Source organism: Rhinolophus sinicus, chromosome 16 (genome assembly GCF_057876585.1).
Source record: "Rhinolophus sinicus isolate RSI-liver-muscle chromosome 16, RSI-T2T, whole genome shotgun sequence".
Lineage (NCBI taxonomy): Eukaryota > Metazoa > Chordata > Mammalia > Chiroptera > Rhinolophidae > Rhinolophus > Rhinolophus sinicus.
The window spans coordinates 24,245,794-24,265,394 of NC_142516.1; the positions used below are offsets into that span (position 1 = coordinate 24,245,794).

Below are 19,601 nucleotides of genomic sequence, written 5' to 3' on the forward strand. Positions count from 1 at the left end.
AAATATAAACCCTTTCAGAGAGTTGTGAACTGAATACTTCTCAACCTATTTAATGAGTCTAGTGTTATATGCTGATACGAAAACCAGACAAAGAAATTACAAAGAAAATATCATTCATGAACACATTTAACAACAACAACAACAAAATCCTTGAAATATATTGGCAAACAGAATCCAACAATATACAAAAAGGATACATCATGACAGTTGGGTTCATCACAGAAATGAAAGGTTGATATAACCATTTGAAAAAAATTAATCAGTGTAATCCACTATATTAACAGAATATAGGAGAAAAACCATATAATTATCTTAACCAATGCAGAACAAAACATTTCACAAAATTCCACACCCATTCCCCATAAAAATTCTCAGCAAACTAAGAATAGAAGTTAATTTCCTCAACCTGATAAACGGCATCTCTAAGACACTTACAGCTAACATCATACTTAATGGTAAAAGGATGACTGTTTTCTCACTAAGGTCAGAAACAAGACAAAGATGCCCACTATCACCATTTCTTTTCACGACTGAACTAGAGGTTCTAACCAGAACAATAAGGTAAGAAACAGAAATAAGCATCATCCAGGTTAATAAGGAAAAGGTAAAACTGTCTTCATTATAGACAACAAGATCAATGATATAAAGACAATGCTAAGAAATCAACACAAAAGATACTAGAACCAATAGGTAAATTTAGTAAGGTCACAGGATACAAGAACCAACTGTAAATATACATATAAGCAATGTAAAATTCAAAACTGAAAATTTAAAAATTACTATTTATAAAGGCATCTGAAACTATGAACTACTTCAGCAATGTATGTAAATATAATGTATGTAAAATAATGTATGTAAAATAATTAAAACCACAAAATACTGTTGTGAGAAATTTAAGAACTAATTAAATGGAGAGAGATATCTATTCATGGATTGGTAGTTTTCATATTTTTAAGATGTTATTTCTCCCAAATGGATCTATAGCTACAACACAATCTCCATCACAATCCCAGAAGGCTTATTTTTAGTAGAAAGTGACACCATTATAATATTTCTAAGTAAATGTAAAAGACCTAGAATATACAAAGAAATCTTGAGAACGAACAAAGGTGAAATACTTATACTACCTAATTTCAAAACTTACTATAAAGTTATGGTTATTAAAACAGTTTGGTATTGGCTAAGCATAGACATAAATCAATGGAAGAGAACATAGTCCAGACAAAGACCCACACATGTAAGGGCAACTGATTTTCAACAAAGGTGTTGAGAGAATTCAATCAGGGAAAGGACAGTCTTCTCAACAAATGCTGCTGAATCGTCATATTCATATGGAAAAAATATACCTGACCCTTTCCTTATGCTAATCATAAAACTTAATTTGAAATGGATCACAGACCTAAACATAAAAGCAAAAGCTGTAAAACTGTTAAGAAGAAAATAGAGGTAAAAAAAATCTTCACAACCTCGGCATATGGAAGAATTTCTTAGATAGGACAATAAAAACAGGGACATAAAAGGAAAATCTGATAAACCTAACTTCATCAAAATAAAAAACTGAGCTCTTCTAAAAACAATGTTAAGGAAATAAAAAGGAAAGCCACACACGGGGGGAAAATATTGGCAATATGTATTATCACATAAAGCATTGGTATCCTAAATATATAGAGAACTCAGTAATAAGAAAAACAATCTAATTTTTAAAAGAGGCAAAACATTTGAACAGACACTGCCCAAAAGACAATATATAAATGGCCAGTAAGCACATAAAAGAAGCTCAAATCCTTAGTCATCAGAGAAATGCAAAATATAACTATAATAAGACACTATTACATACTATAAAATGGCTAAAGCTAAAATATCAAATATTAGCAAGAACGTAGGACAACTAGAACGTTCATACATTGCTGGTAGGAATGCTGGTGGGTACAACCATTTTGGTAAACAGCGAGCATGTCAGTTTCCTAAAAAGTTAAACATATGCTTTCCATATGACCCAGCAATTCCAATCCTAGTTATTTAACCAAGAGAAATGAAAATACATGTCCACACAAAATACATGTGTTCATAGCACTTTGTTCATAACAACTTTATTCAAACAATCAAAACCTGGAAACAATCCAAAATCCATCAGTAGGTAATCAGATAAACAAATTGTGATATATGATGCTATTTAGCAATAAAAGGGAATATGCAACATCATAGATAAATCTCAAAAACATTATGCTGAGCAGAAGAAGCCAGACATAAAAGATACGTACGATATGATTGCATTGATAAGAAATTTGAAAAAAGATTAAGCTATAGCAATAGGCTATGCAGTGGTTGGAATTTACCGGGATAGCACAAAAGAAACTTTTCGAATAGAAATGTCCCTATCTTGATTGTGGTGGTAGTTACACACATACACAAATTTGTGAAAACTCATTAAAATGTACTCTTAAAATGAGTATATTTTATAGTATGTAAATTATATTTCAATAAAGTTGATTTAAAAAAAATTTAAGGGAATCGTTCCTAAGTTTTTTTATATAAATATTAAAGGCTACTTTGCTAAAACATTTTTTAAAGAGATCCTGATGAAGTTGAGCTCCATACCACAGCTTGGGAGACTACCACAGGTTATACCTAGAAATGGAATTATGAGGTCACAAGATGGGTATTATTAGGCACTGCCGAACTGCTCTCCCAAGTTGTTTCTGTTTCTACTCTCTCCAAATTCCTTTAAAAGTTTATATTTTGTCTTCACTTCCTCTTATTCACCTTAGTCTATTACAATCATTTTTCTATTCTCTACCAGTCCAATGAAACTGCTTTTACCAAAGTCACCAAAATACTTCTTCACTTCAAAGTCCAACAACCTGTTTTCAGTTTTAATCATTCTTGACCACTCAGGTCTCCCTCTGCTTTATTTCACTATAACACTACGTTACAATACTTTCTTACACTGAGGCACCAAAATAGTACCTGTGCTTCTGAAACATCTCTGATGGGAGAAAGTGAACGTGGCATAGCCCAAAATAGCCAAAGACTCGGCAAATACAGAATGTCATTTTTTCATCTTATCTTAAAACTTTATGTGAATTTTGAATTCCATCCCATAATATATTCCTGTTTAACTTTAAAATGTTTAAAATTTACATTGAGATCAACCAATGGTACATAATGCATCACATTTATAATGTGACTGTTCAGGCAGGACCAGAAGCTATATATCCCTTGGGATGTGTGTAATTATAGTTTGAGAAACACAAATGACTTGTTTAAAATTCTGAAGCCTAGATTTTCTTCACATTTCTTTCCTCTGAGACTTGGATTTTAACAATCACAAAGGACTTATGGAAGTTGGAAAAGTAGAATTGAGTCCTCCTTGAATGAAACTGGGACCCCACAATAACTTGAACTCTAGAAAAAAGGAAGAAAGGAAAGGACTATAAAAAAAAAATAGGAGGGAGGAAAAGAGGGAAAGAGACAAGAAGACAAGGAAGGAGAAATTTAACATACTTCTCTCAGGAAGGAAGAAAATTAACAGATCAGGCAGGGAAAAAATTAGTAACTATATGCTATATTTGAAACATAATGAACAAGCATACATATAGATATATGTAGACTCCCTACACCTCCAAAATGAAAACATACTTATTTTTCACACACACAAATCAGAACTACAAAATCTCATCAACAGTAGTAGTAGAGAAATGAAGTCTCAGCAAATACCAAAGAATAACACAGACTGCAATACACTGTCCAAAATGCAGTTTCAGTACAAACCATTTTTCAAAAAGTTTTTTAAATGCTTGAAATTTCAAAACACCTTTGTAAATATTTCTGTCAAAAAAATTATAATGTAAATTAGGAGAAATTTAAACTGAATGACAATAAAAGCATACACATCAAAACATGTGATGTAAGGCACAGAAATGTAAAACAGTATGATTGAGGGGAACAAGAAAATCAAAAGTTGGTCCTCTGACAAAATTATACACCGATAAACCTCTGACAAAACTGATCAAGAAAGAATAGAGGAACTTTCTCCTTGGCTATGACAGAAATAACTGGTTCCAGATGATCCTTCCAGGCATGGAAACCATAAATCTGACAAAATACAATGGGCAACAGACAATGTAAGACTGAGGACCCATGAGAAAAAGGGGAACTGATGAAGTGATCCCCACACTTACCCTCACTTCTGCCTCGGGACAACTTTTCAAAGAGAGAGCAGAGAGCTAGAACTGAAACTGAGGTGGCAGAGATGGGAAGCTAAACTGCCTGCCATCTGCAGGGGAGGGGATCCGAGAGTAGGGAGCTCGGCAGGCACAGCAGGCAGGAAAGGAGAGTCCTGATGTGTGTATGGGATGGTGCCACCAGTCCTTGGCTTAGGGCTAGGCTGCACAAGTCAAAAGGGAGACTGCCTAAGGTTTACCGCAGAGTGGCTTCTCCAGCCAGTTGAGATGACTACAGAGACACTAGAGGATAAGCAATGCTGGGGCCACTGACTTTCTGTTTCTCATAAATCTCACTATTTTTATTCTTGTATTTTTAGCATCTGTGTATATGCCAACACGCTGGATTATTACCCAAAACAAACACAAAACGCAAATTTTCTGACTATATAAATAATACAAGAAAGAGCAAAGAAAAATAATTACTGCCAAGTTTTTCTCTGCACATTCTGTCAATTCAGTTTTTCATATCTAAGAAATGAAAAACCACTGTAGCTACTCAGAAACAAATGACAAGCCATTTAAAAATCAGTATAAATCTAAAGGGAATTTGGGCAAATGGATGAGTCAGAAATGAATATTCTATTTAGAAGTTGGTGGATATTTAGAAAAATGTTGGGGAACATTATTCTAATTAGGGGAATAATATTCTAATTAGGAAAATGTTGAGGAATATTATGAGAAAAGTTCAATATTATTCTATTATGTTATTCTATTTTAAAGTATCTCTTTCATTACCACTTTGTAATGTGGTATTTAAATTTAGATGTTATAATAAAGAACTATATATCGGGCAATAACTGGAAGAAAAACTCATTGTTATTCCACAAATTAGGCCTTCAATGAAAATTGACCCTTGCAATTCTAAAAATTTAATAGATACTAGTACTACTTATTCTTACCAAACTCACAACATATGTTCATTTTCTTTAAAGATCAAAGTTATAAAATATTATGCACCTCCCAACGCTCCATGATAAAAACACTCTACAAACTCGGAGTAGAAGAGAACTATCTTCCTCAACCTGACAGGGCATCTACAAAAGCCCTACAGCTAATACCATTCTTAATAGTGCAAGACTGAACACGTTCTCCCTGAGGTCAGGAAGAAGACAAGGGTGTTCATTTTCTCTACTTCTACTCAACACGTACTGCAGGTTCCAGCCAGGGCAACTGGGCAAGAAAATGAGATAAAAGATATGTGGATCGGAAAGGAAGAAGTAAACCCATCTCTATTGGCAGATGACATGACCTTGACTATAGAAAACCTTAAGGACTCCATACACACACACACACACACAAAACCTTATTATCGCTAATGAAGGAGTTCAGCAGGGTTACAGGATACAAGACTGATATACAAAAACCACTTTTATTTCTATACATTTGCAATATAAAAATGACAGTATTATAAAAAACAATTCTATTTACTATTGCATCAAATAAAATTCTTAAGAATAAATTTAACAAGAGATACATAAAATTTGGACACTAAAAATATCATTGAAAAATATTTAAAGAAGACCTAAATAAATGGAAAGACACCTGTGTTAATGGATTCAAAGATTTAATATTGTTAAGATGACAATAATCCCCAAATTGATTCCATGGAAAAAGATTCAATGCAATCCCTACGAAACTATGAGCTGGCCTTCTTTGCAGAAATTGTCAAGTTAAATTCTAAAACTCGTATGGAAATTTAAGTGACCCAGAATGGTCAAAACAATCCTGAGAAAGACGAACAAACTTGGAGGACTAACATTTTTTCAATTTCAAAACTGACCACAAAGCTAAAATAATTAAGACCATGTGGATCGGTACATAGGTAAATGGAATAAAAGTGAGAGTCCAAAAATAAACCCTTACGTACATTTATAGTCAACTGATTTTCAACAAGGTTGCCAAAACAACTCAATGAGGGAAAGAATAGTCTTTCCAATTAAAAAAACGCTGGGACAACTAGATAGCCACATGCAAAAGAATGGAGATACCATATTCTCATATACAAAAATTGACTCCAAATAGACCACAGAGCTAAACATGAGGGTTAAAACTACAAAACTCTTTAGAATAAAACATAGAGGTAAATCTTTTTTTTACCATGGATTTGGCAATGGTTTCTTAGATGTGACATCAAAAGCACAAACAACAAAAAAACAGGTAAATTGGACTTCATCAAAATCAAAAATTTGTGCTTCCCAGGACACTATCAAAAAAGTGATAGTGTTGGGGCGCCCAGGTGGCTCAGTTGGTAAGAGCACGAGCTCTGAACAACAGGGTTGCCAGTTCGATTCCCACATGGGCCAGTGAACTGCACCCGCTACATCTAGATTGAAGGACAATGACTTGGAGCTAACACACTATACCCCAATATTCTCCAATAAAATTTATATATAAAAAAAAATAATAGTGTCAACCCACAGAGAAGAAGAAAACATTTGAGAATCAGAAATCTAATAAGGGTCTAATACCCAGAATATATGAAGAAATCTTACACTCAACATTAAAAAGATAAATGACAAAATTAAAAATGGGCAAATGATCTGAATAGACATTTTTCCAAAGAAGATATACAAATGACCAACAAGCACATGAAAAGTTGATCAACATCATTAGCCATCAGAGAAATGTAAATCAAAATAACAATGAGATGCCACTTCACACCCACTAGGATCGCTCTAATAAAAAAGACAAGCATTGGTAAAGATGTGGTGAAATTAGAACTCTCATATATTGTCGCTGGAAATGTAAAATGACGAAGCCACTTGGTTAATTTCTCAAAAGCTCCTCAAAAGGTTAAACAACGAATTACTATATAATGTAGTAATTCCATTCCTATATGATATACCCAAGAGAAATGCAACACATGTCCACATAAAAACTTGCAAATGAATGTTCACAGCTCATTATTTGTATTAGCCAAAATGTAAAACAACCCAAATATCCATCACTTGATAAATACAATGTAGTATATCCATTCAATGGAATATTATTTGGTAATAAAAAGGAATAACATACTGATACACGTACACACAACATGGATGGACCTCAAAAACATTATGCTAAGTGAAAAGAAAACAGTCAAAAGACCACATATTGTTAGGATTCCATTTACATGAAATGTCAGAATAGGCAAAATAATTGCCTACAGTTAGGAAGATAGAGGGAAAATGTGCAGTGACTGCTAATGGGTACGAGGTTTCTTTTGGGGGTGATGAAAATGTTTTAACATTGATTGTGGTGATGGTTGTACAATTCTTTGACTATACTGAAAACCACTGAATTGTACACTTTAAATGGATGAATTGTATGGTTGTAAACTGTATCTCAGTAAAGCCAGTACAAAGAAATACATACAGCTCAAAATGTGAGGACTGGGAGGAGGGCACATGTGAAGAGATTCTGCCTCAGATATTTGCATTACTTCAATCACTGCCACAGGTCACCTCCACTGCAGAGACTACTGAAACACAAATAAATGGTCCCTACAGTGACTTGGTTCTTTCTAAAATATAAATGTATATAACATATATACTGTTTCCTTTTAAGAATCCTGTAGGTAAGATTTTAGCCAAAAGTATCTAGACTAAGATAGAGTTAGCTATAACATTTCTCTAGGCTTAAATAATCTTATTTTAAAATCAATTGTCTAGCTGTGAATAGGGAACAATATCTAGTAATGGTAAGAATAGCAATTATCAGAATTAGCCTCATGATACAGCTGCAAATAAAATTCATAAGATGTGTCAGACACAGTGATACAATGACATATGTCATCTCCAGTCCTCTCAACAATCATACAATGAAGATGAGGAAATAGGAATTCAGAGACACTGAGTGACTTGCCTGTTCAGGGATTAGAGAGCAAAACTCGGTTTGAACTTAAGACTACGCGTCTCTAAAACCTGAGCTCTTATGTCATACTATCTTCTATCTTCAAGAAGAAATAAAGCTTCCAACTAGACAAAAATAATAGAAGAGATTGACCACAAATATGTCCTAATATTAAATTTCAAAATTTTAAAGCTTAAAGGAACTTCAGAGAACATCCACCCAAGTACCTATACCTAATTTTACAAAAGAGACAACACCATCCGCAGTACCTGATCCGCCTTGGCTATTTCTCCTACTCTCTGGCCTCCAATATACTATTAAGGTATCTGCTAGTCTTTCCTGATAGCCTCAGCATAAACCAAAGGAGGAATCATAGGAGAGCTATGTTTCAGAAAGTCATGGATGTGCTGAATAAACTCCCCCAAACTCATCTTTTTAGACTGTAATAACAATAAAAAATAAATGTTCCTGTTATTTGCCTCATACACAGAACACTGGTTACACAGAACTTGTAATACTGATTCCATTGCTACTTTGAAGTCTTACCTTTGTGGCCACAAGAAACATGGTATAGAGGAACATAAGATTATGCCTGGATATTGCCAGATGATTGGTGTGCTGAAACGTGAAGATAACTGATCCCAGCAGGGTTACCTTGGCAGGGCTGAAAATAAAACACACTTTAAGTTAGTATGTAATAAACATGATCTATGTCTATATTTCTCAGAGAGGACTCTGCAAAATATTAATTTAATGAGTTATTAATAGATATAACACAAAAATGAGTTCTATGAATATACTTACAAAGTTTTGGAAATGCTAAGTCATATAAAATTAAATGCCTTTCTTCACAGGATAAAGTAGCAGAGATTTGAGAATGTTTACACACACTGTGACACTCTGATAAAGAGAGTACATCTCTATATGCAATATTTCTAAAATACTTTGACCATATAACACCTTTTCACAAAGGATCTGAAAGTCCCATGTTCCACAGCATGGTTTGGGAAAAGCAGATTAGTCCTGAAAAACCTTACAATGCTAAACAGCCTCCTTGGGTGGGGTCCAGGAAGGAAAATAAAGCCCTGACTTGTAACATTTTCTCATTTCCACTGTGTAAATACTCCCATCCTGACCAACTTCAGGCTGCTATATAGAATGAAGAGATACACACAAATGGCTCTCATAAAACAGTCAACTCCAATACATTACTTAGCTAACTAACTTCAGCACAGAATATTACCATTAGCTAATATCTTAATAAATTAATGCTGAATGTTTAAAGTCTACAATACGATGTCAATCTACAAATAAGTGCTGAATGTTTCAAGTCTACAATACAATGTCAATCTACAAATAAGAAGCACAACTTTCATGTCATATATTTACCCCACTTAAAGTATATCTCAGTAACAGATTATCTAGCTCTTTATGATTACAACTAGAAAAGGATAAAGAACAAACCCTTAGAATGCCACACCACAAAATATGACATACTTAAAAATCCCTAAAGCCATTTTATGAAAAACAAGTTATTTATTTAATTATTACAAGCTAAGGATTGAGTTCAAAATGGGGTTTGGTTTAGGTAACAGGAGTTTGGACCTTGCTTTAACAATGATTGGGCAGCACCCGTTTTGGAAAAGTGGTCTCTAAACTTTTTGACTGTACGTCCCTATTGGTAAAAAAGCATCTTAAGACACTCCCTAATATATTTTATCAATTAATTTATAAATTACATACATGTACAACTGTAATATAATATGTACACCAAATGACATTTTAACAGGAGAAGATAACAAACAAATGAAATTAGGCTTGTTTTAATGTCATTTTGCTGCTCTTCGTTTCTAATAGTTTGGTTTCTGCACCGCAGCCCCTCGTCATGGGCAGCCCCTTAGCACACACACATTCCATCTGGGGTTGTGTTCTTTCAGAGCATAAATTCTGAAGCACTGAATCTGAAGGACAGGGACTGTAGACAATAAGTTGGGGTAGGGTATTGGAGAAGGGCTGGGATTTAGGAAAAAGTCAGTGAGACTGGTTAGGAAGATCAAGAAGCATTTAGAAAATCCTTACACTTATTACGATAGTTTCCTGTGAAACTGGTAAATAAGCTATCTGCTTCCAAAATACAGTGGTGGAATAGGCATAGGATAACAGTTCTAGGCATTCCCATTCCAAAAGGGAGAAAATGAAGGAAGAACGTGGTCACTGGTCCCACGCAATTTCAAAATCCAGCAGGGCAACTCCATTAGGCTGTAAGGTCTGGGATAATCCTGTGGCTCGCGGCCCTGTCCTCTAAACGTAGTTTCAACCTCTGCACTCATGGCTCTGGCCTCTGTGCCTGTTGACGCCAGCCTGTGAACCTGGCTTCAGGTCTCTAGGTCCAGAGCTCCCACCTTAAAGTCATTCTTCCTTTCCCTTGAAGGGGAGCACATGTTTGCAGCTGAGCAGTTTTATAAGCCTGTTTCCTGCCTGTAGAATTTTGGGAGTCTGACAGCCCTCTTTTATTTCATCTTGTCTCTATCCCTCTCAGTCCAAGCTGGCAGTGTTTCTGCTGATAGAACATTTTCAAAGACTTTGTGGGTCTCCTGTGTATGGCACAGGGATCCATGCCATTACTCAAGATCTTTCCTGGATACTCTCATCTCTATTCCTGGTTTCTGCTGTGATAGACGAATAGATCCATGAGTCACCTGCCTAAGCTCTTTTTAAGACTAGCAAAAATTTCCAGCCACACCCTTGACTTTCTCTCCACAGCAGGCTTTCTTAACAACAAATCATCTAATTTCATCATCTTTTGATAAAAAGATATCATCTGGATAGGCTGAGCATTTCCCAAATCATCAAGTCTTGGTTCCTTTGTTTAGCAGGTATTCCATCAATTCAACTCTTTCCTCCCAGACTTTATTTTACGCAGCAAGGAGAAACTAGTCCAGGCTTTCAACACTTTGCTTCAAAATCTCCTCAGCTAAATATCCAAGTTCATTGCTTACAAGTTATGCTTTCCACAATTCAGCTAAGTTTTCTTCCACTATATAACTATATCGTCTCTCCTCCAGTTTTCAATATTATGTTCCTCATTTCCTTCTAGGCCCTCCTTCACCAGCACCTCTTACATTCATATTTGTACCAATATCCTGTTTATGATAATATATAAATCCTCTAAGACCAAATAGGTTTTCCCTACTATACAACAGCATTTGGTAACAGATATATGAAAACTTAAATATATACAAACATATACAAAATATCATAATGGACCAATGATCTAAGTATCTTGCCTGACAAATTGTTGATCATTCATTCATCTAATATTTATTACATGTCTATGTGATTGGTGCTTGGGATACAACAACAATCAGAAGACAAAATTCCCTGTCCTTGGCGTCTTGTATTCTTTGATGCATGAGGGTAAGCCAAGGGGAGAATAAATACAATGAATAATTATAGGCTACAATAAATGTTGTGGGAGACAAAAGAAAAACAGAGGGAAACATTCCAATTCTGAACACAGCAGTCCTCAATGAGAAGGTGAACTTTGAGAAAATACTTTGATCAAAGCAGGTAAGTGAGTTAACCACCTGAGAAAAAAGATTCTAGGCAAAGAGAAAAGCTGGTGTTAAACCAGACCACACCTGGCTTTTTCAAGACTAGAGGGCAGTGAACAGGGAGAGAATAATAAGAGATGAAATCAAAGCAAATTGGATGTGGGAGAGAGGCAGCTCATGGAGGGTGTTATAAGCCACTTGGGCGAGTCACTGCAAGGTTTTGAACAGAGGAAAAACAAATTTGATTTCAGTGTTAAAGTCCCAAGAAATGGTTTATAAAAGTCATTTTCAAGGCATGAACTCAAAATGAGAAATATTTCCCCTTAATTACACTAACACCTTATTTATAACTTATTATCAACCAAAGCCTCCTCTGTTCTGGTTCCAAACGACCTCATTCAAGCTTTAAGGAGTACTTTCCAAGCTAAACGTCCTGGAGTTTGTTGGTTCACTCAAACATATACTTCCTCATCCATACTGCTTCTCAACCTTGATTTTTAATCCATTCTAATGAGCTTATTGTCACATGAAGTCTTTCCTCCCTTGGCTAATTATGGCCACTATTCCTTAAGTCTTTTCCTTCTTGAATTGTGGGAACAGTAACTGTATTTCTCTATTCATTTTCAGGTGAATCAGGGATACATTTGTGACTTAAGATTGGGTCAGTGTCTTTAGAAAACACCTAACAGTTAGATTCTCTTAAGTGGACATAAAAGATAATTTGCATCTTACAAGTGTAGAGTGGGTTATTTCTTCTCATCTTTTTCTTATTTTTAGATGCAATTAAGCTCAACTTTCATTTTTAAAGCAACTACGTAATAGAGCTTTATGACACTGTATTGATTTGTTCCCATAGCTTGACATTTCAGCAACAGAACTACGCATAATTTGAAATCTGGGTGATTTCATTAATGAAAATGCCAAGAGCCTGCAATTGATTCATTTCCATCCAGAGAAGTCTGTCCCTATGTAATTCCCTCTCCATAAATACACACTCTTCCCACAAATCTACAATAATTCGGAAGTTTTTATTTGGTTTTATTTTCTAAGCGGGGGAACCCACAGAGAAAGGCATCAATATTTATTTTACAAAGTATATTTGAGAGAGCAAACTTTGTGAAAGAATAAAGATTCCTGGTTTTCTTCCCATTATTTTATCTTTTCACCTATATTTAATACATATTTAGAGTCCCCAAAATGTTTTCAAAAAGAAATTTGATAAAATCTAAGGATAAAAATCCAGGGCTCAGTATAATTTATACCAACTCACTAGGACATCTTCAGCCATTCATCAGCTTGTGGTTTCCACCGTCCTTTTACCAACTGCTCAAAATTTGTAATAATGCTACCACCTGCACCTAAAAATAAGAAAATAAAACAAGAATATTTAGCCAAATGTTCTAGAGAAAATATTTGCAACAAAGCCATAATTTTATCTCCTGACTTAAATTCCAAGAGGATCCCCCAAATATAATTTTGGGGAACAAGAAAAAAAGTTGCTTTGTACATTTATAGCACTGACATTACTGTAATTCTTCCCTTTCACCAGCATGGCAACTGTCTATTGTATCGTAATTAAGGTAAAAATGGTTAGAGGTTTGTTTCAGACCTGAAAAATAAAAACCTCTGCTTTATCATTTCCTTCCTTCATATTAGTTTTAGGTGCAATTTATTATAACAAGAGAGTGGAGAAATTTACTCAAGTCCTACATATAAAAGAACTCAACAATAAAAGTAAGTGATGCAAAGTAAACATGAATCCATATTCAATCATATTTATCATTTCCAGTTATTTAGGATGGAAAAAAAAAGAAAAAACCAGAGCAAATTTTTCCCCCCATACACCACATAATTTCGTATGTAATCTAATTTTATTTATGGTGGCATTACACCTTAATTATGAATCCCTCTGGTTCTGGCGCTGCTAATCAAACCAATCATAAAAGTTTTATGACAGTCAGGCTCAAAATAATGGTTGATGGCTAATAGTAGTGAAAAGCGCTAGTTTTGAATTAACTTTACTAGCCAACAGAAGTAAGGCTACCATCCTCCAAAAAGACTGTCATTAAAGTATATAGTCACCATTAATGTAACTAGAGAAATGTTCAGTAGTCATAATATACCAATAACAGAATATTTATATGAACACATACTGTAGTATTACCTCGGGCCCATCCAATAGCTATCATGACTATCCAGCCATCTTTGTAATAGCTATCAGCATGTGTGACACCACCTACTATTTTCCAAGTTCTGGTCACTTCCTTCATTCCTGCAGCCAAGAGTTGAACAGGTAGGAAAGAATAGCCCTGGGAAACGAGGTCACATGGGCAAAAAAAAATAATATACCTGCAATTAAAATTTAAATATCTTAATACATAAATGGAATCAGAAGACTAGAAATAAAAATCCAGCATATTAGCAATAACTATCTGGCAAAATACAACAGACATATAAACATGAACATAAAATCCATATAAACACAAAATTTGACTTCAAAATCACAAATTGGGTGAAGTAGATTTTTTTAATCACATGAATCACAAAAGTCATAATCAGAGAAGAATTTCATCTTGTTTAGACTTCTGAATACTCTAAATATGCGAAAAGTATTTATTATACTAATCTAATTTGTGTTGATACTCTCGAGAAGTCAAGTGCTGAATCCACTAACAAAATAAAGCAAATACATAATCACTTCTAGGGAAAAGACTTCTCAAGATAGACTTTTTCCTCTGGAAAAAGGAATGAGAAAAGGGCCTTCGGTAGCTGAGCAAGGGCTCTATTTCAACCCCACTAACATCTTCACCCGTGCTCCTTTGTGCAGTACATAAACTGTAACCTATACAAAGTTCTCAAGGAGAGAGATTTGTATTAAGGAAACACATATTTTCATACAGCTGAAAGAATATAAAGCTTGTTCTTCCATTTAGTTGAGTAAGCTTAAGTTTTAACCAATTAAATTGTGATATTAGTTTGAAAATAATTCACTCATCCTCAGGTGAATTATTTTTTTTTTGAAGCTTCACTTGTTCTAAGCATCTGTTCAAACAGTTTAGCAGTAGTGTTAAATTGGAAAACACACTACTTCCCCCCACCCCCATCCCTAAAATACTCTCTGGCAGATAATTTTGTGCTTAAAGCAGAACGTATCTTCTTTCTAATGGAGTGATGTGGCATATACTGCCTGAAAAGAAGTATTATGTTTCTTCTAAAAGAAGTTGTTAATCTTACTGCAATTCATGATTCATAAAGTAGTAATTCCCAAAAGTATTCATGGAATATGAAATCTATTTGCCAAAATACTGCTTCAGAGATCCATTACAAGAGGCAATGGTTTGTTCAGCCTGAGGTACTCTTTCCTCTTTGTCTCCACTTACCAATTCCTTCCTATTATTTAAGGTCCCACTCAAATACTAGTATACACTGACTCTGAGAGTTTTGTTTTATTTAATATTCTCAGTTCAGAAAAAATTCTAATGGCTCTGTACAACTAAAACAATTGGTTCCTATGCCTCAACATAGTTCTTTATTATACGTTTTTCTTTATAACATATAAAGGCTGCAATGCTCATAATAAATTATAATAGTCCTTAGATGGCAAGAATCATTCGTCTTATCCCTTCACTCAGTATGGTGAAAAGTAGTCCTGAATTAAATCATTTATTTACAATTAATCTGGAGGCAAAATACAAAATATTTATCAAAGAATCAGTTGATAATTAAAAGAGCTTGAGAAAAAGGAATAAATTATCTCATAGCAAAAAGCTTTCTGAAAATGACTGGTAGATTTAAAAATTTTACATGTTCATTATAATATTTTCAAAGCCTCTATAAAATTTTTTCTTTAAGTAACAGATTTCCAGGAAGTCGGTTGGGTACTGGGGGGGGGGGGGGGGGGCGAGGGAGAATGAGTTTCACTTAAATAAACAATTTTAAAATGTATTTTTAAATAAAATAAAAATATTTTGGTATCCACTGTAAATCAGATTAAGAAAGGGGGATTTGGTTTCAAAAGTAAAACAACAAAAACAAAAAACACAAATGATCCCATTTTCATTCTCTACACTGAGACTATCTTCAACAATAGTTAAAAACCTATAGTATTACAAAAGCAATCTTGGACTTTTTATATTCAACTATGTGACATTATGGCATACGATCTAAAAGTTGTAACTATTCCTATTTTTTAATAAATATTCTATTTAATAAGCTATTTCTAAAGTAGACCTATAATAAGCTAATATTTTAAAACAGTTTTTGTTTCAAGTATTAAATAGTCACAGGGGAAAAGAACAATTCTTCATGGTGCTCAGTAGACTTACAAGTAAATATATCAGACCAATGACTCCCTAACCAACCATTCCTTCTCTATAACACAAGTTTAGCTTTTTTTTCTTTAAATAAATTTTATTGGGAAATATTGGGGAACAGTGTGTTTCTCCAGGGCCCATCAACTCCAAGTCATTGTCCTTCAGTCTAGTTGTGGAGGGCACAGCTCAGCTCCAAGTCCAGTCGCCGTTTTCAATCTTTAGTTGCAGGGGACACAGCCTACCATCCCATGCGGGAATTGAACCGGCAACCTTGTTGTTGAGACCTCGTGCTCTAACCGAACCATCCGGCTGTGCCACAAATTAGCTTTTTAAAATTCCTTTAATGAATCACTCAACCAACACTCATTAAGCAATCTTCATGTCCCTCCTTCTGTAAAAATTATCATTTCCCCTTTAACTAAAATTGTTACATGTAAGGAATCTTAACTTGTAAAGCACCTAAAGAAAACATATCAGAAAAGAAGAAGAAATGGAATCTATTAGACAAGAAATTGAATGAGAAGTCAATTGACTTCTCATACATTTTTAAGTCACTTAGGTTAATGAAGAGGAAAAAAATGACAAAGAATAGTGCTAAATAACAGAAGTTAGTCTAAAATAGGATACAAACAGGATGCTAAGCCACTGACAAATGAAAGCTAAACCAGTTTAGTTAGGAAAGATAAAAGTAGAAATTAGGTTAATACTAAGAGTTGAGCAGAAAGAAGTTTCCTATGGTTAGTCACTGAGAACTGTTTTCACTCTATTAATTCCACCGCTCTGACTATCAAAGACAGTATTACTTACCTAAGCCAAAACAGAACTATTCACTAAATACAGTTCACATTAGTCCAATATGACAGCTTTGCTCTTACTACTCTAACAAATTAATAACTTTATATGCTTTGAAAAAAACTATTGCAAGATGACAGATCTGTAAAACTATACCTATTATTGTATTTTTCCTCATAAAAATGCACTCAATTATACAAATATGCATTATATAACAGATATGTGGAAATTTAAGGAAAACAAACTGGGATACAAAAATCAATACAAAGAAAAATTACAAAATATGTATTTCCTCCAGAAAGTTTTCAAAAAGAAAAATCCTACAAAAGTGTACACTGCCTTCCAAACAGTTGTCTCCCTTTGCCAGTAGATGGTGCTAATCTCCAGATGTGAGCATTTCCAGTGATTGTACTAAAAATGACCTTTCTAGTAAGTGCACTCACAGAATCCCTTAGTTTAGCTTGTTCGAGTTTAACATATGTTCCAAAGATAATTTTTTCTTTCAAATTAAAATCAGATGAGCAAAGATTACAAATACATTCTCAACATTTAAACTTTAAAAAAGAAAATAGTAAAATATGCTGTTTTAAGCAAGTATCATTTTTTTATATTGTCTATGAGAACAGAGATGACATTTGTATTTCCAGAGTCCAAAACAATCTACAACATAAGTGTAGACTAAAGGACTAGATATCCTAGGTTTGAAGTCTGGCTCCAACCACCAGATATCTGTTGATACCTTGGGCGTTATTTAACTCTTCTGGCCTCAGTTACATCATCTACTAAATGAGAATAAAATAGTACCTACTTTACAGGGTTCTTGTGAGATAATATATGTACCTAGAAAAGTGTCTGGGACATAGTAAATACTACATCAGTGGTTTCCATTGTTTTGTAAAGACCAAGAAAACTCGAACCAGTAAAAATGCTCATCAGAAGAATAAACAAAAATAGATACTATAAATAATGAATTATATAGCAGTGAGAGGGAATGTACTACATACAAAAACACAGATAAATCTTAGTATCATAATATTGAGTGAAAAAGACAAGTCCCAGAGAACTACATACAGTCATGTGTCACTCAACGATGGGGATACAGTCTGAGAACTGTCATTAGGCAATTTTGTCATGTGAACATAGAGTGCACTCACAGGGGACGTCAAAACTAATGGCAAGGGTTCTGGGAGGATGATAGCAGCAGTGGCTGCAAAGATTTTGATCTCTTCAAATCCCCACGTAAAGCAGACAAGGCACCTAGATAGCAAAACCAAAATCCCATTCACAACACTTACAACAGAACTATGTGACAAGGTATCCCTTCAAATCCCAAAATGGAGGTGGGCAGAGACAATTCACCAAGACCTACAAGACCTACACTGCTTGGCAGGAAAAAGAAAACAAAACAACAAGGGGCCACTTAATGGACCCAGGAACAAAACAACTCCAGAACAGCTGATGGGTATTCACTAGAAAGCACAGCAGGCCAATTTGGAAAACAATAGCTGAAACTGGGAGGTCCATGATAAGAAGGTCTGAAGGGGTTGGATCAATTTAGTCCCCAAGAACTTTCAAAACTGATCCGTCTGGCCTGTCTTCTAGAACAAGCCCCATAATGAGAAGAAACAGCATATAGAATCAACACCGAATATAGTAGAACAACAGAAAAAAGACAAACTCTAGAACAAACTTGTACAAAGGAAAAGACCTAGGAAATATCAGAATCCAGGCCATCATCTTTTGAACACTATATAAAAACAACAGAGGTGGAGCTCTATGAAGTCATAAAATCTTTCCTGAATTCCACCTTATGCTAGAAGTTAAAGAAACTTAATTCCCCATAAAAATTAATAACTTTATAGAAAAGTATCAAGGTCAAATCCCATATGAATTCATTATAAGAAAAAAAAACAGAATAAATCCCTACAGACAGTGAAAGCACTCAGGAAAGTATATCCATAAAACAGACCCAAACTACAACTACTATTTCAAAACAAGCTAAGTCATTAAAAAAGTAAGAACAACACACTAAAAAAAAAAAAATACATCAGAATTAGAAAAACTGAGAACTAAGGATAAAATATGCAGGTTAAAAATAAGAAAGAAAAAATTCACTAATGAAGACCAAACTAGAAGGAAAACAAAGAGAAATAAATACAACAGTGCCTTCAAAAAATAGAATGTGAACCGAAAAAACATTTAAAATTTTAAAAAAGATAAAAAGGTTCATTGGAGAAAGGCAAAGAGACAATATACCAATAATAGGAGTTCCTGAAGAAAGGAAAGAACACAAATAGTAAAATAACTTTATCAATTAAAAAAAATGTGTGTAAATCAGACAGAGAAAGACAAATACATATGATCTCACTTATATGTGGAATCTAAAGAAAAGAATAAATGAATGAACTAATCAGAAACATAGAGGAAAAACTGAGGGTTGCTAGATGGGGGCAGATAAGGGGAAGGTGAGGGGATTAGAAAGCACAATTGGTAACCACAAGATTGCCACGGGGAACTGACAAAAGTCAATTTGGGGAATGTAATCAATAACGTCATAAAGATTTTGTAGGGTATCCGATGGACACTTGTCCCATTAGGGAGACCACCTCAGGGATGATGTAGATGCCTGATCACTGCACTGTACACCTGAAGCTGAAGCTGAACAATAATGAATGTCAACTATAATTTTACATATAGATACAAGTGGAACACAGCATTAGGAATAGACAGTGGAAATGTAATGGCTGTATGCGATGTCAGAGGGGTAGTAGATGAGGGAGGAGGGTTATCACTGTGTGAGGGCTATAAATGATAAATGTCTAACTATTACGTTAGTAATAGTTACTAATGTACACCTGAAACTAAAAAAAAAAAAAAAAATGTGT

General features: G+C 34.4%; 1 protein-coding gene across 3 annotated transcripts in view; it reads right to left on the bottom strand.

Moving 5' to 3' along the window:
- TMEM38B (transmembrane protein 38B) overlaps positions 1–19,601 on the bottom strand; it is a 45,942-nt gene that overhangs the window by 8,001 nt on the left and 18,340 nt on the right. For all 3 annotated transcript variants that reach the window (XM_019734143.3, XM_019734144.2, XM_074330790.2), the window contains 3 exons: positions 13,776–13,960; positions 12,882–12,969; positions 8,604–8,721 (listed from right to left, as the gene is read on the bottom strand). In XM_019734143.3, coding sequence (XP_019589702.1) covers positions 8,604–8,721; positions 12,882–12,969; positions 13,776–13,960 — 391 coding nt within the window. The remainder of the gene's footprint in view (positions 1–8,603; positions 8,722–12,881; positions 12,970–13,775; positions 13,961–19,601) is intronic.